The sequence below is a fragment of the Labeo rohita genome, chromosome 4 (assembly GCF_022985175.1).
Source record: "Labeo rohita strain BAU-BD-2019 chromosome 4, IGBB_LRoh.1.0, whole genome shotgun sequence".
In the NCBI taxonomy this organism is placed as follows: Eukaryota; Metazoa; Chordata; class Actinopteri; order Cypriniformes; family Cyprinidae; genus Labeo; species Labeo rohita.
Genome location: NC_066872.1, coordinates 31,984,393 through 32,006,239, shown reverse-complemented (window position 1 = coordinate 32,006,239; position 21,847 = coordinate 31,984,393). Strand labels below are relative to the sequence as shown.

Sequence of the window (21,847 nt, the reverse complement as noted above, 5' to 3'; positions counted from 1 at the left end):
ATCATGTCTACACAAACTAGCAAACAAAACCATTTATTAGTGTGTAAAGGGGTAAAATTAACATGTAAAATAAATTACAGACGTGCGTAAATGCGTGTTTTTTGTTTTGCTTTGTTTCTAACACCAGTCAAAGCACATTCGCCCGTCTTTCCTAATATTTCTTAGTGCCAGCGTCACGATTGCGTCACTAACCTGGAAGTAAACAAACGCGATCACGTGATCAGAAAGCGCGCTGAGAACAAGCACCGCATGGGTTTTTTTAATGCACCAGAACTCACTTTCTCGGCTAGACGATCAACTGAGTTCATAAAATTATCTCAGGTTTGTCATATAAAGCTTTAATGCTTATTTTTAACACGCATGCTGTCTCTAAGTGTAGTTCATTTATAACTTCGACAGTGAAATGGAGACCGTAGAGAGAAATATAAAGTGTTATATGTTTATTATTATGATAACGTATGTGAGGTACAGTAGATGTTAAGTTTTAGTGTTTATTTTATTTTAAAAATGTACATCTGTTAAATGTTGGAAACTTTCTTAACTAAAGCAATGTCTGGAAAGCACACATTTGTGACCCTGGACAACAAAACCAGTCATAAGGGTCTTTTTTTTTTAAATTTAGATTTATGCATCATCTGAAAGTTAATATAGAAGAATAAATAAGCTTTCCTTTGATGTATGGTGTGTTAGGATAAGAGCTATTTGAAAATCAGGAATCTGAGGGTGCAAAAAATTAAAATATTGACAAAATCGCCTTTAAAATTGTCCAAATTAAGTTCTTAGCAATGCATATTACTAATCAAAAATGAAGTTTGAATATATTTATAGTAGGAAATTTACAAAATATCTTAATGGGACATGATCTTTACTTACCTAATTGACTCATACAGTGTATTGTTGGCTATTGCCACAAATATACCTTTGCTTCTTAATACTGGTTTTGTGGTCGAGGGTCACATATTATCACATTACATCATATCAGATTACACTTCTTGCACTTTTTTTTTTTTTGTTAACAACTATAGCATTTTCCTCAAGTAAAATGCATTTTTGTGTTAATTTTGTGTTTCTCCATGTTACTTATAATTTAGAGTGGAATGTAACTCCATTTCATCCAGTCAGCAAAGATTCGTTTGATGGAAGATGCCTGATGAAACAGTTCGCTCTGCAACGTACACAGTGCCCTGTGAGGACTATGTTCATGTAGTGGAGTTCAGTCCATTTGACTGTGGCTTACCTGCATCACTTCTGGCGTATGGAGGAAACCAGTATGTGGTCGTGGGCACTTGTCGTTTTAAGGTAAGTACAGTAATCCACCAGACTGATCAGTGTGTGGCAAGAGTGCTAACCATCTGGAGATGTACCTCACAGTCCTGCTCCAACACACCTGTCTATGATTTGAACAGTGACGAACCAGTTCAGCCCTTATGAAAATTAACCATGGTTTTACTACAAGTAAAACCAAAAAAAAAACATGGTTACTATAGTTAAACTATGATAACCACAAATTAACCATGGTTTTGCTACACTAACCATAGTTTAACCATGGTATTTGTAGTAAAACTGTGATTATACATCAAATAGTAATTAATATGCCCCAAAAAACATGGTTACTACACTTTTACTACAATAAAACCACTGTTAATTTTCGTTGGTGAAACTAAACACTACAGCATCCTAAAATGCATAATACTGTCCTCCCTGAATAGTTTTCAAGATAGCTAATCTTGGATACTGTTTAGTGGATAGTATGTGAATTGGAATGCCAGGACTGAGTCCTTTCTGGCAGGCTCAAGCAATCACACTTTTTACCCACAAAGCATCCATGCTTAAGGTCCATTCACGCCATGCTGAAATTACTATAATTTCAAGGTTTCAACATACAAAAAGCATTCATGTCCTCCTAGAACTCGTAATTACAGCTTGTAAGATGGGGTTTTTCTAAGAGCGCCTACTTGTATCATGTGACCGCTATTTCATTTAGGCTTTGATAGTGGTGCTATCTACCTTTTTCTTCAGTATGGAAGTAAGCCTATGGGTGAGACGTCCAGTTCATTATCCACTACAGGGAAATAACGAGAAGAATAACAATGTGCAGTAAACAAAGAAACTGTTTGCACTACAAACCAGTGTGCTCATAGTTAAGATAATACATTAAAATAATATGGTAAGACACACCAGTTTGCAATATCAAGCAGCAAAATTAGCTGCTTTGTACAGCTAGAAATAGCTGGACGTGGATGAGAGTGGAAGCCAGACCCATAAAATTTACAAATGGCTGCACCCGCTCTTACGAGAAGAAAAACGGTGGATAGAAACGCATAATTTCCAGTCTGAGGATGTGAACAGCCCCAAACAGAAAGTCATGGGTTGTCATCTTGAGCCTGTGGTAATTACAACATGGCGAGAAAGCAGCATTACATGAAACTCAAAGGCTGTGTTCAGAAAGGATTACTAGCATACTTTGCAATATACACTTGAAATTATTTTTTAAAATGGTTCGTAAAACCAAGGGGTCAAGGATTGGATGGTCATGTTAGCCATACCAGAAAAGTGTTGCTTCCTATTGACCACCATTAAACATTAGCTGTGTACTGGCAAAATATTTTGCATCCAACCAACCAAAACTTGCACATTGAATGTAAATTTCATTATTATATATTGAAAGTTTGAAATAAACTTAAAGTGATTCCTAAAAGCATTATATTGTATTCTGTTCATTCATCACACTAGTTTATCAAAGAGATAGTTCACCCAAAAATGAAAATTGCCATTGATTAAACTCACCCGTTAAACTCACCCTTTTGTGAGTAATTCCAAAGACCTTATTTCATTGGAACATGAATTAAGATATTTTTGATGAAATCTGAGAACTTTCTGACCCTGCATAGACAGCAACACAACTGACACATTCAAGGGTAAGAAAGGTAGTAAGGACATCATTAAAATAGTCCATGTGACATCTGTGGTGCAACCTTAATTTTATAAAGCTACAAGAATACTTTTTGTGCGCAAAGCATACAAAAATAATGACTTTAATCAACAATCTTAATTTGTTTTCTGAAGATGAACACAGTGTTGGGGGTAACATATTGCAAGTAACGCGAGTTATGTAATAATATTACTTTTTTTAAGTAACTAGTAAAGTAACGCATTACTTTTGAATTTCTAAGAAAATATCTGAGTTACTTTTTCAAATAAGTAACGGCAGTTACTTTTTTTCCCCATTTATTGATTGACAAATCTCCTGTCGGGAAATTGGGAGTAAACATGATGTTTCATTCTAGACTAAATGTGAACATGCATTAATTCATCTCACTCACAAAAAACAGATTCAGTAACAGTGAAATGCAAACTCAGAATATGACCGCAACCCTGCAATAATTAAATATGTTTAAAAAAACAAATATCCTGTAATATTTAATCCCATTTTATGCAAAAGTAACACAACGCATTACTTTCCATAAAAAGTAACTAAGTAACGTAATTAGTTACTTTTTCAGGGAGTAACGCAAAATTGTAATGCATTACTTTTAAAAGTAACTTTCCCCAACACTGGATAAACAAAGGTCTTACAGGTTTGGAATGACAAAAGGGTAAGTAATTAATGACAGAATTTTCATTTTTGGATGAACTAGTCCTTTAAATTATACAACTGAAGGACAAGTAATTTTATGGGATTATGGGAATTATGAGATACAGCATTGTGTACTACAAATTTTGTAGTAATCTGGGAAATTACTACACACAGACATACTCATATAATACCTTCTCAGTGCGATTTTGGACACAGACTATGTACATTGTATTCATTGTACACAAATATTATGCTGTTCTGAATATAACCCAAATATAAGAGAAAGCACCAGGATGGTGCCTATCCAACAGATGCCCACAGTCTTGTGATTTGTGTTTGTGCAGGAGGAAGACACAGAGGTCGAGGATGTAGAGTTCACTTCTTTGCAAGTGTTCGTGCATGGAGTGCGTGTAGATGCTATCGCGTGGAGCCCTGAAACGCGTCTGGACAAGCTCCCTCAGGTCATCAGGTACGACTTTAAGCGTGTGCTGTTTTTTTTTTTAACATAGGGGAGAAACCAAATCAAACTGATGGATTATAATGTGACTTTGTGTGTGTAATATAAGAGGTGGAATTATGATGATGTATGGAAGGAGCGCAGATCTCGATGCCAGACACCATACAGTTCTTCATCTATGACCGGGTTCCTTCCTTTCATTAAAGGCTCAGACACAGTATATGATAATTGATTTATTTTACCGCACAAATTCTGATATTCCTTTAAATGTTAGATAAATACGCTTTTTCTGTATTGCACTATTGAATTTCCCTTCCAGTCAATTGGGATATTTGAGAGCTGAGATATTTTACCACACACGTACAAACATACTCATTTTTGTTCAAACAAATGTGCTTTCTCAGAATACGCTTTTATCACTGAGAGAGCCGTTTTCCAGGGATCGATTCATTACCGAGATTTGTATGTTCATGTCAAGCAGTGGAAAGTGTCTGTCACAGCTGTAGCTTGATCTGGTTTGTATCAAGAGTCTAATAAGATGTTGTCAGTCTGACATGTCCTTCGTTAAGCTGTGAACTTGGGAGGGTTCTGCTCCCGGTAGGGAAGTTTCCTGTAGGTTTAGCAGCATGGGAAGGGCAGAGTTATTTCCTGGCCATGCTGCGGTCAGGGCGGAAGGTGTAGCGTGCTCAACTGTGTGCGCTGCCCTTTATTTGGGTTTATTTTCTTCTTCACTGTAGGTGTACCTCTTGGGAACGGAGTACTAGAGATCTTATTAAGGTTTCCTGCGCATGTGGGTTGACACGGAGTCAGAGGTTATTGACAGGTTGACTCGTTGCCTGCTGGTACTGCTGGCATGTAAATGATTGGTACCGTTGTGATGTTACGCCATCTGCGCAACAATCTAGCCAAAGACAACTCGCAAATGAACATGTTGATAGAACTATGTGATGGTAATCGGACCTTTCGTGTGATTTTTATTTTATTTGTTATAAGACGGAAGACGATTTTGTGTCTGTGTGTGGTATGGTAACATAAAAACGTGCGTGCGACTCTCTAACTAAAAGTGTTTTTCTTGTCAGAGGTGAGTTAGTGTAATTGTGTGAATAATTGCTGCTGCTGATTAGTGGCAGAGCTGTTTTATTAGGTTTGGTTGGATTTTGAACAGACAAATGTGAAAATGGCGTGATGAAATTCTGACTTTGGTTGTTTGTATTTAACATTTGTAATCTCTCCAGCGTTTTATCTTATGACTGTGGTTTGTTACACACCCACGTACATGATGGTGACTAAATGCAGTGTATTATTTTATGCTTTTTTTGGTCATTTTAGGTTTTGCACCGCAGCGGCTGACAGAAAAATTAGGCTGTGGAGATCTGATCATCAAAACAATTGTGATGTTAAGGTAGCTTTCTCTTCTCCTGTATACACCAATATATTTGCTATGATGTGTAAATATCAAAATGATTTTTTGTGCTTTTAATTGGATGTAAAAAAATAAATGCTGATGAAAGAATATTCCGTGAATCAAACAGTTCGAATCAATTCAAATGACGTTTGATTGACTTATCCATGAGCATCATCACTTTTAAAAGAATACTGTCAAAAGGCCTCATTCATCAAACTTGCGTAAATATATGAGTAAATTTGCACTTAAAACAGACCTTATCGAAAACTCTCCTCCAGATTCACAAATGCTTCGTAAACATCAGATTATCCTCCTTTTTTCTGAACACGGAAGTCTCGCCTGACTGGAGCGGTGCTTTACATTTCTGGTCTCTGGTGTTTCTTAAATTTTTTTCCGAGCCGATAATATAATGTTAAACCTGCACGCAATTTTATATTTAACTATATTGAAAAAGTTTCAACTCAGTCCATTTTAACATGGATTTCTATGGAGACCGGAACACGAAAGCACCCAAATGGAAGTTAGAATCCTTCATGGCGCCACTCATCGGTTACTGAGGAATAAGGTAAATAAAACGGATAGTTCCAGTCCTTGATTCTGATTGGTTGAGTCACGTTTGAAGCTGTTGTAAATTACTCTACAAAAATACACCTTTGTTTAAAGGAGAAGGCCACTTCCAGAACAAAAATTGACAATGTACTCACCCTTTTGTCATTTCCCCTTCTTTCTTCAGTCCTAACGAAATTATGTTTTTTGAGGAAAACATTTCAGCATTTTTCTCCATATAGTGGACAATGGTGCTCCGAGTTTGAACTTCCAAATGCAGTTTGAATGCGGCTTCAAACTATCCCAAATGCGGTTGCAAACGATCTCAGCCGAGGAAGAAGGCTCTTATCTAGCGTAACGATCGGTAAAAATAATAATAACCATAAAATAATACAATTTATAAAATTTTTAATGTCAAACGCTCATCTTGTCTTGAACTGTTTTTTCCAGTTCATAACAGTTAGGCTATGTCGAAAAACTCACATCTCATGTTGTCCTTAAACTTCAAAATCGTACTATATCACTGTTTTACCTTTTTTGTTAATGGTGTTTGATCTTCTTTGCATGTTCACGTTGGTACTTCTGCAGCGTTGAAGTTGAGGGAGAAAATACAATTGGAGTTTTTCGACATACCCTCACTGTCTTGAAACAGAATACACAGAGTTCAGGCAGAGCTAGACAAGATGAGCGTTTGAGATTAAAATATTATACATTTTTGACTGAAAATAACCGGCCGTTTTGCTAGATAAGACCCTTCTTTCTAGGCTGGCATTGTTTACAACCGCATTTGGGATTGTTTGAAGCCGCATTTAAACTACATTTTGGAAGTTCAAACTCAGGGCACCATAGCAGTCCATTATATGAAGAAAAATCCTGAAATGTTGAGACGGGCAAAATGCAGTCGAGGATTTTTTAAAAACGAGTACCTGAAATGAATGAAGAAATCGTGACAGCCCTACACAACGGCTTTCTTCTTTTGTGAGGGGGCTTGGCATCACAGCTTCTTTGTCTCCAGGCTGAACGTTAAAGAACACGACACACACATCTCCTGGAAATTCTGTATAATTTAACCAATCCAATGATGACTTCTGAAGAGTTTCCACTTTTGCGTGACGAATGCATTAAAAGTTCAGCCAACGGTACGTGGGTGTGGCATCTGAGGCTAGGTAAAAAGTGACTGCGTTTTACCCAAAGTTGAACTGTTAGCAACTCTTAGCTACAAAAAAAGAGAGCAAACAAATTTGTAAAATATTATTATGGCAGCGCATCAAAATTCAGTGCCGTCAGTTTGCCAAAAAGAACACAGAACGTTTTACGCACCATTTGCATGTGGTAGAGAGCAGGTGTACATTTCTTTCGTAGCAACTAACATTTTGAAAATACAAACATTTTCATTAATTTGAAAGTTTACGTCCGAGCGGTTTTCCGAACGATTACACAAAAATTCGTTCTGCCTGTGTTTCATGAATGAGGCCCAAAAAGCTGAAAAATATCAATATAATATCAGCTGTAGCCTTATTGTACACCCATTTGTACAGTAACGTTTCTTTTTGTCCTTGGCTGACTATTCAGTGTATGAACGTTGTATTTGATTTCTATGATTTCTTGTGTTGCCTAGGTGATTGAAGGCCACACCAGCTACATCAATCATCTAGTGTTTGAGCCTGCAGAAGGAAAGCGAATAGCCTCTGTCAGCGATGACCACACTTGCAGGTTAGTTGCGCTGCAGTCCGAGTGTATGAGTGTGAGAAAGTGAAATACTTGTGCGTGTGTGTGTGTGAGCGCGTTCTGTTCTCTGTTAATGATGCAGAAAGTCTTGACCAAATTTCCACACTGAAACTCGACACTAAACACAACACGGCTCGCCGTTGCTCTGCGTAAGCGTCAACCACCACTTGCTCGCAGAGTTTTTCTAAGTAATTGGTTAAACGTGGAAATCCAATCAGCAGCCGTGGCTTTTCCTCTCCACGGCCACAGTTAACGAGCTCCTCGAATGTGGCCCCACCAATCAGCCACTGAGGTAAGTGCGGTTTCCTGGCAGTCAGAGGTAATGTAAGAGAGCACTCCTGGAGTCTCGGGTCTTCCCTTTTGCGTCAGAACCGTGTAACTGACACACCTGGATGTTGCAGCGCTGTGGCCTGCCACAACTCAATGGCCTGGCCTTTCTCTTCCCAGCTTGCAAACCCTAATGGCTTCAAGGTGGACGAGCACCAAGACGGTAGTTTTCCTTATAGGCGTCCAAAATTGAGCTATTGGATCCGTTATGCAGACCTCGCCATGAGAATTTTATGATATACGTCTTAAAGTTTGACATGATCAGGTGCTTTTGCCATTTCTGTATCCCTTTCTTGATATTAACCATCATCTTTCATGTCATTCCACATCTGCGCTGGGTTGTTTCAGGATCTGTTTCGAATCCAGCGCATTTCCGCCAGTGTCAGCATGTGAACTAATGTCAGCACTGACCCATTGCGTTGCAATAATGTTTTCATACACTCATCATCTGGGTGGTGCAACATTGAGAATTGGAGTGCGCTGGGTCCGTGGCTCTTCTCACAGCTGTTTTATTGATGTTGGTGGAACTTCAGCCTGTAATTAAAGGAGGAATCACAGATCTTTATCATAGTCAGGGGTGAGACCGTTTCAAATTTGCAGCTTCGGCAATAATGGGCTTCTCTGCTGGAACCTGGATGTGCTGAAAACCCTTTTGTAATCCCTAACACCCCTAAGACTGGCCCAGTTAGAAGCAGCCTATTATTTTGATTAAGTAATAACCAACTCTTATGAATAAATCATGGCCCACCCGACAGCACAGTAAGGTGCAAACCACTGCAGTTACCATATATTACCAATACTGAACTGCCAGCTCAAATGAGAGATTTGATATCATGATTTGAGATTTGGTGTCTTGCTGTGGTCGTGCTCATAAGGAAAGCAGCCAGATGTTACCCAGAGTGCCCGCCAAAACCGTAGTTTACACATGCCCATTAGAATTTAGATACAGATAGCTGATATACGTAGCTTTGGTCAGTAGATTTTGTGTCAGAGATAGTGTGTTTGGTGGGAGAGCAGAGGGGCCACTGAAGGGATCGAAGCAGGAAACATCCGCCATAAGCCTCAGTCTCCCTCTCCTGTGGAGCCAGAGAAAACAGTAGAGCGCTCCATCTGCAGAAAGATTTAAATTCTGTCACGTTGGGAAAATATGGGACGCAGGAGGAACAGCGAGGTGGAACAAGAGAAAGATCAGGTTAGTGTTCGAGAAAGAGAATGAACCTTTTCCAGTCAGGCCACACAAACTGAGCTTTTGATACAGATGTGGCTCTCAGCTGGAAAGTTTATGCATGTATGACACACCTTCCCTGTTAAAAAGACCACCTGTTCTGGTCAGCAGCATATGTTAAGGATGCTGGACTCACTACTAGGCTACCACTTAACTTGCAGCCTCCGTAAGCAGACCAATCGAAATTCATGCTGTTCTTTTCAGCAGGGTTGTTCTCCACATCGGTATTTAAATTTTATCATGCCTGCCTTTTAAGATATCGCCACTGAGGGTTTGATCAACCACCTCAATCGTAGCATCGCCTTGATTTCAAACTGCTTCAGATCTCCTTTAGCGTTACGTAATTCTGTGTGTGCGCCGGGGAAAGACTGCAACCTGTTTCCTTTGAAGATCAGAGCAGGTTTTTGCTATAGTAGTGTTGCAGGCCTCAGTGCCACCTACAGATTACTTTAGGGAGTGCAGGTCACACAAGGAAATGCTGAGTTGACAGAGTTTACATTAGGAGAATGAGGCATACCTGCAGTTCCATAGGAAGACGGGTACAGAGAGAGTTGTTGTTTTGTGGCAACAGTTCCGTAGGATAGAAAAGGGGTTCGACCCAAAATAGAACATCATAAGTTACTTATTTGGAACATAGGTCTCTACCTGGTACACAAATAGAACTCCTCATGTGATGGGCAATGGAGATTTAGCTACAAAATGATTCCTAACCTCCTGGTGTGCCTCTCTACAGATAGTTGTGTTGGAACAGGCTGGAGATTTCAAGTGCTATTTTAAGCATTCAGACTTCTTTACACTGCTAAAGAGTTGGATTCTCATGCTAAACATGACTAAAGTCTCAAAGAATGAGTTGGACGTATCATGAAGTGTTTCTGTGCCGCTCTTTTAGGGTTCTCTTTTTGAGTTTCTAGTATGGTCCTGTATGACGTCATAAATGGCGAAATTTCTTGTATGGGCACTTCTCCTGGAAAAGTGCATGTACACAACAACTAGAGCGAGAGCAAAAGCACGCCTATCAACGTGCTTCATTGAAGTTACGGAAAATTGCGTGTTCATGACTCTTTAGCTCCTCCCACAGCATGCCTTCAGGAGGTGTACATATATCTCATACGCTATGAGATGTAGGTCAGACTACTGCAGGACATTACATTTTAGAAACAAGTTCCTGGTTTTTGCTCTATTTCGTCAATGAAAATATTTTCAAACAAAGCCACAGCAGAACTGTTTTGCATCTTTGAGCAACACATGATTGTTTCATTAATGAATGAATCAGCGTTTGAATGAATCAATTGAATGAATGACCCAGTGAAACTTGATGCCATCTAATGGCAATTTTTGGTTTATATTTAAAGTATATTTAATTTTTACGCAGTATTTTTCCCCCAAATCATTTTGAATATCAGTACTATCCGAATTTATTGATCAAATGTAAAAATTTGACACAAAAGATGATGCATACATTTAATTGGGTTGGAAAAAAACTGGCCTTATAAAGGTAAAAATGCCCAAAAAGGGTAAAAATCTATTTAAACTCGAAACTTAATTTCTGTTACTCCTGCACCATCTTTCAGAATATGAAGAAAATCAAAAGCTTTAGGAGTCAGCTGTCCATGGCAGTCCTAAACCTGACAAAATATCGTGTAATTATCATCAACTAAATTTCTGGAAATATATAGAGAGTTTTTTTTTTTTTTTTTGTCATTATCGCACACCCCTACATCAGGGGTGTCCAAAGTCAGTCCTGGAGGGCCACTGTCCTGCAGAGTTTAGCTCCAACACCTGAACAAGCTAATCAAGGTCTTACTAGGCATACTAAAAACTACCAGGCAGTTGTGTTGAGGCAAGTTGGAGCAGGACACCGGCCCTCCAGGTCTGAGTTTGGACACCCCTGCTATAAGTACTTCAGATTAACATAAAATTGGCAGAAAATGTGTCTTATGTCCACTCTAAACTCTGTAGGAAGATGGTCTTCAAGGACCCGACAGTAGAGTTTGGCCTTAGAGTTCTTTCTAAGAAGGATACTTTTAGTATCGAATTTTACTAACACAAGGTCTCTTGGAAGGTGGCAAAATGTTACTGCTAAGTTTTTACGACTCCCTTCCAAAGGCACACGTGATACCTTCAGAGGTTGTCTGCAAAACCTTTACAGCAGGCATGCCCAAACTTGGTCCTGGAGGGCAGGTGTCCTGCAGAGATTAGCTCCAACCCCAATTAGACACACCTGAACCAGCTAATCAAGTGCTTACTAGGCATACTAGAAACTTCCCGGCAGGTGTGTTGAGGCCCTCCAGGACTGAGTTTGGACACCCCTGCTTTAGAGGTACAACAGCATTTACTGGGGCAGTAAAGGGACAACTTAGTGCTGCTAAAGGTTGCATATAAATACCTTAGAATATGTACCTCTTGTACTCTTGATTCATAGTACTGCTATGAATCAGCTCACTAGGTTTTGAAACTGAGCCATTAGGTCATATAAAGTGAGTCTGGTGACGATAGTGTTTTCGGGTTGGTTTTGTCCGCCTCACATCTGTTTTTGTTTGAGGTTTTAAACTTTTTATTCTCTTCATGATTGATAAATTATACTAGACCACAAAAAAGTGTCGTTTTGGCTGCCGAGAGCACCTGAATGCAAACAAAACCACTAACACTGTTGGTTTAAACAGGTCAGGTCAGATCTGTTATTCACACCATCTCTATCAAGGAATTAGTCCCTGACCGGGTCGCCACCATAAATGTTTGTTTCAACAGTTCTTAACTCAATTTCGGCATATCTCACCCCTGCCCCATCTGAAAAATCACATCGCATGCTCAGGTCAGCTTCCCGGTTGTGCAGTGTGGGAAAACACAGACAAGCCAGACAGACCCTCCCCTTGTTTTCTCTCTTAGATCTTTCGTGACTTCAAACACTTCCCTCGCTTTCAACTCATATTGTGCGTGGCTGCTGCATGTTATTCCACAATGCTGCGTCAGTCATTGAAGAGCCTTACGCAATAGCAGTAGCACGTTGTCTGTGATGCTTCCCACTGTGTTTGTGTGCTTAGTGTCTTAATCTTCATTTGGCTTTGTCAGGATTGTAGAGAGCTAACTTTTCGCCCTCTTGAATACCCTGGTGGTTGTCAAGGCAGGCGGTTTTGGTTTTGCGTGCAATTGAACTCTTGCTTGGCGAGGGGTTCTGAGTAAAGGGGTTTTAACCATGTTTGTGTGGTGTGGTCTAAAACCTCACTCCTGCTCAGCAAAGGAGCTTGATCAGAGCAGAGATGCCCCAGACAAGAGGAGACAGTTCAGGAGTTCCTGGCAAACAAACGCTGGACAGAGCTTAGGTGCTTGCAAAGACCCTCGTCTGGGAGTTGTTGAGCATGGGGCATGTCCTCCAAGTACCGCCCAGCTGCAGATATTAATCTACCCAACTGCACGGTTGACATTCAGACAGGCTTTGGAGTACTTTTGGCATTCATTTGATGAAGACTTCTCAATGACCTCATCAACCAAGCGCTTGTGCGTCTTTCCTATTAATGGAGGGCTTCTTTTCCCCCCTCTCCTTCTCTTCCCCCACACTTTCCCAGAAAACCTCCACAGTTTCAACTCATTTGAGAGAACTTGTGGTTCTCTTCACTCGGCCCTCTGTGATGTGGTAAACCCAAGATCTGATCTCCAGTGAAACCATCCAGAATCTGATCTCTAGTCTTCTCCGTCCAAATGATTTATTGCATCTGCTTGCAGGCCTCTTGCTGTATCGGTACTTGCCCTAGCGTGCCTTCACAAACTTCCTTCGAGGCCAAATTTGGAGTGAAAATCTTGTGTTCCTGGGAAGAAAACACTGGGTGGTATTGGCAGTCCTGCTTCTTAGTGGAACTTCAGGTCATCTGCAAGCAACGGTTCCTGTAGTTCACCTGGTACAGCATAGGGGCTTTCGCACTGGAGAAACCTTTTCATAGACCCTACAACTAGTGGACCCTACAACTACAACTTCCTGCTTTTTGGTGTGTTTGCACCACAGGAACTAGGAATGTATTTAGTTCTAGGAACTCTGTTTGGGGGATCTAAAGTAGTTCCTACTTCAGAGTAGGGTCTAAAACAGTTCTATAGGAACTACCAGTGATGTAAGTGTATGCTGATGGGCCAAACACATATGAAACACTGGCTACCCAGCATTTTTAAAAAGCAGTATAAAAATATTTACTCCACAAACATGGAAAACAGCGATAACCTTTACCTGCATTTGCCTGTTTTTGCAGCGTTGTCATTGCTGCCAGGTGTCATAGGAGATTTAGTAAGATTTTCATGCTTTCTCATTTGCGTAAATTGTGTGTTACATTTCATCTCTGTTATCACGAAACTTACGACACGCAACAAAAATAGCTCCAACTGCAACCAGGAAACGGCACAAGGGGGAAATTGGTTCTGTAGGAACCATCATGCTGGTTCTTAGAACTGCGTGGTGCGAAAACGCCACATGGTGCTAGCAACGCCAAAGTCACAGGTTTGATTCCTAAGGAACACATATTGATGCAATGTATACCTTGATTGCAAAGTATCCTGAATTCTAGTGTATCACCGCGGTCTTTTAGGGCTACGTCAGTAAATCGTTGCATTGCGATTCGTAGATCGTTTCTAAGGCTTTCCAGATGCATCGCAATTCTCTCTGGAATCAATTCTGAGTTTAGTTTATAACAGCAGATGGCGTTCTGATCTAGTTTTTAACCGCACACTCAAATGCTCATGAAGAAAAGCATTGAAAAACGTCATGTAATTGCATCTCGGCTCAGAATGCTTTTATGACACGAAATTAACAGCCCACTGTGAACACTCCTGTAAATCGCTTCAAACTTTTCGAACTTTATGAATGATTATTTTAGGTTCGAGTGTGTAAGGAATTGGAATCAAGCGAAGTACAGTTGTTTTTAAAGCATTGCAGTGCCATCTGCTGTTAAAAATTAAGCTTGATTCGAGAAGAGAATCGATTCGAGGGAGAATTGTGATGCATTCTGAATCGAATCGATGCAGAATCATTTCATCTCAGTTTGCAATGCGTTGATTTATTTTCCCAGGCCTACTGTCTTCTCATCAATAGCTTGAAATGTTTATCTATTTAAGTTGTATTCAAAACTCTGTAGTCTTCAGTCATCGTGTTTTTTATTTTAGGTTAGTGGTTTATGTTTTATTGGCAAGAAGATATTTTTAGTTTTTTTAGACTTCCTTCTGTGCACCTAATTGAGTTCTTAAGGGTTATGCTGCTTTTGATTAATGTCCTGTTTCTGACAGTGCTTTTTTTAGCAACCAACTCATTTGATTTTTACTTTCAGACTTTCTCTGTTTGTGTGTGTGTGTTTTAAAGGGTAAGAACACATGGGGACAGGGGTGATGTAATAACCCATTCATGGGCTCATTATTTTTTCCTGTTGCTGAACCATTTGCTGTGACACCATGACCTCCTACTTTATTGCACCACTTAATAATTTGGATTAAATTTTGAATTTCTTAACGCCGAAAACTAATATGGGGAAAAAACATCCACACAAAAAGTGCACATCTTGATTCAATCCCTAGTAGTTTCAGAGACTTTATCTCCATTTATCATTAAATTAACTTGCACTGTTTTGATCAAAGTACAATCTTTTGGCCATCATGCACGATACATGTTGTGGTGAACATGTATTACAGATACTTTAAAGATCATATTGTTGCTTTCCTTTTTATAGAGTGTGGGACCTTGATGGTAATGAAACCATTTCATTCAGACTGCGTTCCCCTGGTGTAAGTGTCTGTTGGCATCCTGAGGACAACTTTAAGGTCAGTAGCAAAACTCTGACAGAACTTACGGTCATATAGGATGTAGATTTTGATGTAAACTATTGATGTGATATATATATTTGTTTAATACAGTTGATGGTGGCGGAGAAGAAAGGCACTATACGGTTCTATGACCTTGTTACACAACACGCCATTCTGTCTCTGGACAGCGGGCAGGTGCCGCTCATGTCAGCTGACTGGTGTCTCACAAACACTATTAAGGTTGGAGCTGTGGTGGCCAACGATTGGGTGATCTGGGACATTACCCGCTCCAGGTAAACACAACTTTGTCTCTGTGGTTGAAATCATTGTTCATGGTGCATTATGTTTGTGTAGTGAGCTGCTTTTAAAGGGGTCATGACATGGATTTTTATTATTTTAATATGTTCCTTGAACCCCAAGAACAAATAAATATGTGAAAAAATGATTATTTTTAACACTCATTCTGACTCTGTCTAAAACGACCTGTTTCAGGGGCGGGTCCTTTAAGGCTTGTCAGTAATTGTCAGTAGTAACGTGCTTGGCTAACATCACTGCATAGAAAACAGTATCAACACCCCCTCACTATTGCATGTGAGTGTTTTGACATCATGATCAAAATGAAACAAATTTCCAGACAAAGCATTATAAAATCATTTACTTACCGTTAAGTATGTGATGCAGCTGCAGTCAGATCTAGTACCGCTTCATCTTTTAACAAATGTTTGTTTGTGAACTTTCCACGACACTGTGCCTCATTTACAAAGCAAAATACTCCAAGACATGATCCGGGATACCATTAAAAATGAACTATTCACTTGTTCCTTACGCTGGGATCCTTCTAATATCTGTACAAAGATGCGAACAAGCTGTTTAAACCAAACACGTCAAAGCGAATCATGTCGTCCAGTTTAGACAAGATAGCGGCAGTGATTGTAGTTTTTATCAAGCTGTTAAGTGACTGAAGTGAAGTGGCCTATGGTGAGAAGAAGACTATTTGTTGATGTCTTGCTCTGGAGGTAGTGTTTATGCAAACTACTACACCCAGGTGACGTCATTAGGGTTGCCAGGTTTTCACAAAAAACCTGCCCAATTACTACTCAAAAATAGCCCAATTGCATTAATGAGTCCCTCATTAAAAATCGAATTCCCGGGGATAAAATACACGTTTTTTTGTCAGGGTTTTTCTAGTAAATTCATATTTTAGGGGCTAAATAGTGACATTACTGGGGTCGCTTCAACCCGCGGACATCAAAAACAACCTGCAGCAACAGTGTTAAAGTAGCCCAATTCCGCTGGAAAACCGCGGACTTGGCAACACTAGACGATCTTGCACCTTGGATCCAAATGAGCCGCTTTCTGAGCGTTATTACATAAATGCTTTTTTATTGACGATGAGGACATTTTAAGTTCTGAAACTTGTAGGATGTACCTTATCAAGCACTGCAAAGACCTCTTCTGTGTCAAAAGACTTGGTTTTATCATGTTAAACCCCTTTGAAGCAGAACTATTGTGCGGTCGACATGACCCAGGTACATTGTATGCTCCCCTGTTCCATTTAATTTGTCCATAATGTGCAAAACACATCTGCTTCGCAGAGAATCAAGCCTTAAAACCTTAAAAGTCTTACATGGACTCCTCCACACTAAATCACCATTACAACATTCAAATGAGTGGTTTTGTTGACCATGACGTAAAGGTGGAGTGAATTAAACTGTCAGTCAATGACACTGATGTGTTTTGCCTGTAGTTATCCACTTGAGAAGAGACCAGCTCATGCTGACAAGGCGAGACATTTCAGGTATGTTTTTTGGACTAATGATCAGATATTTCATTATTTTATTTGCTGGACTGCGTCCATGACTATAATCCTTTTGGCCTGTCTTCTACAGATGGTCAAGGGCAAATGAGAATCTTTTCGCTACCACAGGCTATCCGGGAAAAATCAACAGTCAGTTATTGGTGCATCATCTTGGCCATCCACAGGTTTGTACAATTATGTACTTTACTGTTTGAGATTTGAGATTTGCATTATCAAAGTTATACAATTGTCATTGCAGCCTGTGATGATTGGTTCTGCATCTGTGGGGGCTGGTCTAAGCTGGCATAGGACCCTGCCTCTGTGTGTTATCGGTGGGGACCGAAAGCTGTTCTTCTGGATGACAGAGATGTAACCTGGACAGAAGTCAACTGGAGAGTGTTTCTGTTTTCCTTTTTCAATAAATAAAGTATTTTTCATGCACTGTCACTGTACGTACTCCACTGTGTCTTATTTTATAGGTCACTTGGGTTAGAACTCAGACTAACAATTGTGGGAAACAAGACTCTCTTTCTCTCTCCCCAATTTTTTCCCTCTTTCTGCAAAGCATTGTATCAGTGTTTTTGGTGTGGTGTTCTGCCAAGCTGGCTTAAAGTTGAGCCAAAGGTCGCCAAACGGCAGGAGCTGGCAGTTTTCGTTGCAGGACGCTTGAGTGTGAGACAAAAAAAACGTACAGGTGCTCATATAGACTGTTTCATTGACTTGATAATAATCTGCAGTCCCATTCCTAACGCTACAGGGGAACTTCCTTCGCTCGACCGTGACGCATGTGTGGTGGGGGAGACGGACGCAATGCTATTTGTGCTTCAACAGTTGAACCCTGAAGATGAAGACAAGCATGGGAAACTGAAGTGCAAGGAGAACACAAGACGGCGTGAGCTGTGTTTTTTTCCCAAGAAAAGCACAGGAGACTCTATAAAGGGGGAACAGAGGTCCTCTCAGGTCAATTGTGCTATGTTTGGGCAGGAAGGTGTGAGGCCAAAAGGTAGAACAGTTTGATCAAAGACAAATAAAAACACATGCTTTAAGTTTTAATTACTAATTCATAAATCATTACATTCTTGCAGAGTCACCTCACATGACAAGAGAACAAGTCAAGTCCAAGAGGAAATTTCTTGCAGTTCCTGAGACTTTTGCATGTGCTCCATGTGTAACAGTAGGGCGTATTGTGCCTGGGTGTAAAGGTGAGGCTGAAATGGGTGCACAGAGAAGGGGGGAGAAATGAACCTACACTCTTTCAAGCCCGAAAGACAAGCCTGTATGATTCTTGGAGCCCATAAGCCCACCGCCATCCGCAATCATAACATGCTACTGCTCTCCTGGTCTGCTGGCTTTGTTTGAATAAGTTCAATGTGGTCTGAAACGAGGCTTTGGTAGCGCTGAACGTGGCTGGTGCTGGACCAGCTGCATATAGCTTGGAGAAATCAATGTCAGCCTCTTCCACATACTCTCACACAAGGGACACTATTCCAAAGGATACAATAACTTTCTGAGAGAGCATTGAGAAATTCCTGAAAGGACTTTGAGGGAATATGACCACCTTCCCAAAATCTACTTTCAATTATCAATATTTAGTTAGGCAGACGATTTTAACCCAATACTGCCATCTGGTGGCTGGATTACATTTAGTAGTGGGGGGTGAGCCAGAGTTTTGTGAATATGCCTTTTAGTTCACGATTAGAGCATACATCATATAGGAAGAATATGGTGGTTTTTATTTGGAACGTTTTAGTCATCCAGTCTCAGCCTGGTAGGAAAGATGGCAGTGTTCTGATAGAGAACGCGTATGCATATCTTCCAGCAGATGCTCTCTGTCACGATGAAGAAAGACTATGCAAGCCTTCCTTCAAAGGCCTAATGCCTTAAGCCTCCAAAGTTGGCGAGTAGTTTTAATGACTGAAAAAAAGCATCTTGATCAAAGCAGCTTCAACCAGGTTGAGAGCTTCCGCACAGCTTAAAGGCCTAATCCTATTCACTATTTAAAACAAAGCGAAAAGAACAAAAGGAAGGAGTGCACTTTTTGATTCCAGGAGATAATGTATTTTCATGAGGGCTCTCCTGGATAAGTAGGAGTCTTTTAAGGACCAAGACTTGTGCTTGCACTTTCTTTCACAGTACGACCAGTTGCTGAAAAGTGGCTGTATAGTGATGTAGGCCTATCGTAAAGATTTAAACAATGTTGGTTCCGGTTCGTCTTGACGATTCCGGTTCTTTAGCGGTTTTAAAGGGATAGTTCATCCAAAAATTGATATTCTGTCATTAATTACTCACCCTCATGTTGTTCCAAACCCGTAAGACATTCATTCATCTTGTGAACACAAATTAAGAGATTTCTGACCCTGCATAGACAGCAATGCAAATGACAGGTTCAAGGCCCAGAAAGGTAGTAAGGACATCGTTAAAATAGTCCATGTGACATCAGTGGTTCACTGTAACTTTGAAGCTACAAGAAGAAAACAAAAATAACGACTTTATTCAACCATTTCTTCTGTGGCGTTCACGTGAGTAGAGTTCAGTCGACTAAATCTAAAGTTGATTTAGACGGCTAAAATCTAATGGGTTTATTTGCAAGTGTAATGCATTTATTAAGCATTTCTCTAATATTTCCAACTCATTGTGTTAGGGGTGTAACGGTTCACAAAATTCATGGTTCGGTATGACACTGTGGTGTCACGGTTCGGTACGTTTTCGATACGGCAAAAAGAAAGAAATGCCAGAAAAAAATCCTTGATTTTTTTTATTTATTAAAACTAACATCATTAAGTATGATCTTTTTACTTTAAACAGTGCAGTGTGCCGAACTACAGTCGCATCTCTTATCAGCGGCAAGAGTTGTATTTCATTTATGACGTGAGTCGAGCGGACGAGTGAGGAAAAAGGTGAAAGATTTAGTTTCGAAACGAAATACAAACGCTTGCTTTAAAAAATGTTTTAGACTTTGGAAGGCCTTTTGACTTTTGCCGTTTATCCAAAATGATTTTGGAAGCTTTTTAAACATTCGTTTCTTATTTATATTTAGACTTTGTATAAGTTATTTGTTATTTTATATTAGGCCTATAGCATGGTGTATATGTATTCGTTTTGTTAATAAATTAGTTCGTCGTACTATTTTGCTGTCAATTCAATCAATTGCTGCTAATTCGAAAGTGAAAGTAAAATTTGCACAGGCATTGACAAGCTATTTAAAAGCAAATAAAAGCAAGGAAAAGAGGGAAAACTCTAATGAGCTACCTCACCTTCACTAACCCAACTAAAGTAGTGCGTTTTCACACACTTTAAGCTCTATTATTTTTCAAATGTAATAGGGTTAGTCCAACTAATCTTTCGGTTTGTTATGCATACCAAACGAAAGCCTCGTAATAATGCTAATTGTTTTTATATAAATAAATTTAGATGAATCTTTATTAGGGCTATTAAAATTATTCAGTCAAGAGCAGTGAGTGATTTTCTGTCTTTCTTTTGTTGCTTGATTAACATCAATGCCACAGACAATAGCAATTAAATTAGGCTGCTGTCCCTTTAAAACCTAATGCATGGATGCAGTGTACTGATACATGTCCAATATTCTCCAAACTGTTTACGTTCACATAAGACGTAACCGAGTGTGTTTACATGAGTACTCATCAAAATGGACAATTCAACATAATTAAAGACTGACACGGAAGAGAAGAAATTGTCGAATAAAATTGTTATTTTTTGTTTTCTTTGCACACAAAAAATGTTCTCGTAGCTTTGTAAAAAGGTTCAAAGGTTGAACCACTGATGTCCTATGGACTATTTTAACAATGTTTTTACTACCTTTGTGGGTCCTGAATGTGTCAGTTGCGTTGCTGTTTATGCAGTCAGAAAGCTCTTCAATTTCATCAAAAATATCTTAATTTGTGTTCCAAAGATGAACAAAGGTCTTTGGAATGACATGAGGGTGAGTAATTAATGACAGAATTTTCATTTTTGCGTGAACTATCCATTTAAGAAAAAAATACTTGCAGTAAGCACATTAAAGTCGACATAAAGAAAACATATTATATATTTTGTAAATGTATTTACTTGTAATGTTTAATCAGAATCTTATAACTCGATCTTCCGATGAAAACGACAGACTTGTCTCTGGTAAAGTATGTCGAACTCCTTCAATCATTTAGTCCGCTTGAACCCAATTCCTTCAGAATCGACTGCAAACTCACATCTTTGAGTGCCACAGGTGGTGCTAAGACAGGCTTTTTAATGACTTTTTAATGTATTTAAATAACTGCGTCATTCAGAGTGGTGCTAGGATGTCCTTTTGGTTTCTCTGAAGCATAGGTAATGCATTTTTTAAACAGAATTATTTAAAAAATGTTTAAATAATAATGCAAATGCCTTCAACAAAGGCTTATTTGATATCCAGTAGCTCACCGTTGGTGTGCCTTAAAAGATTTCTAAGTTATTGTTCAAAATCAAACTTCTTTATGGAAAATAATTGTGATTTTTCACTTCCGGAACCTGATTGTTGCTCTCCACAGTGGCCACAATACCAAAAGGAAATGCTTACGTTCTGATGACGTGACAAGTGTTTGGGATCCATGGATAGAATTTCAGAGGAACCATCAGTGGTTATCATATTGCCATGGCAACACACATTTGTTTTTAACTTGATGGATTCGGATCCAAGCTGTGGTTTTCAGAGGGATTTGTGGGTTGGGTTGAGCGCCATGTAAAATGAGATACGAGAGACGATTAAGTGTTTGAATTTGGTTTATGAAAGCAGATGTCTGCTCCTCTCCTCTCTCCCACATTTATTACATTATTGCGTGACGAACCTTCTCTCTGATTCGTTATTTCAGCGCGTTCAAGGCAAACAAAGGCCAGCCAGCTGATAGAACCTCATTTACCCCTGAACTCAATGAATTCCAGCACAGAGTGACCTGGTTGCTCACTTTGTGGTTTCGCCTAGAGGATTGTTTGGCCTGTGCTGGGGCCAACAGGGAGGAATATGCTGTGACCTGGTAGCCTAA

General features: G+C 39.6%; 1 protein-coding gene across 1 annotated transcript; it reads left to right on the top strand.

Moving 5' to 3' along the window:
* Positions 1 to 173: 173 nt before the first annotated feature.
* nup37 (nucleoporin 37) lies at positions 174 to 17,282 on the top strand. The gene is made up of 10 exons (XM_051107332.1): positions 174 to 321; positions 1,092 to 1,299; positions 3,922 to 4,046; positions 5,364 to 5,436; positions 7,604 to 7,698; positions 14,965 to 15,055; positions 15,149 to 15,330; positions 16,785 to 16,835; positions 16,927 to 17,020; positions 17,095 to 17,282. Exons 2-10 carry the CDS (start codon positions 1,144 to 1,146, stop codon positions 17,206 to 17,208), a joined length of 981 nt encoding a protein of 326 aa, XP_050963289.1. The 5' UTR covers positions 174 to 321; positions 1,092 to 1,143; the 3' UTR covers positions 17,209 to 17,282.
* The last annotated feature ends 4,565 nt before the right edge of the window (positions 17,283 to 21,847 follow it).

Excerpts from the sequence above, each read along its gene's own strand:
- nup37 (XM_051107332.1), top strand. The coding sequence starts at position 1,144 with ATGCCTGATGAAACAGTTCGCTCTGCAACGTACACAGTGCCCTGTGAG. Across the intron at positions 1,300-3,921 it reads TGGGCACTTGTCGTTTTAAG|GAGGAAGACACAGAGGTCGA; the intron begins GTAAGTACAGTA and ends GTGTTTGTGCAG. Across the intron at positions 17,021-17,094 it reads ATCATCTTGGCCATCCACAG|CCTGTGATGATTGGTTCTGC; the intron begins GTTTGTACAATT and ends TTGTCATTGCAG.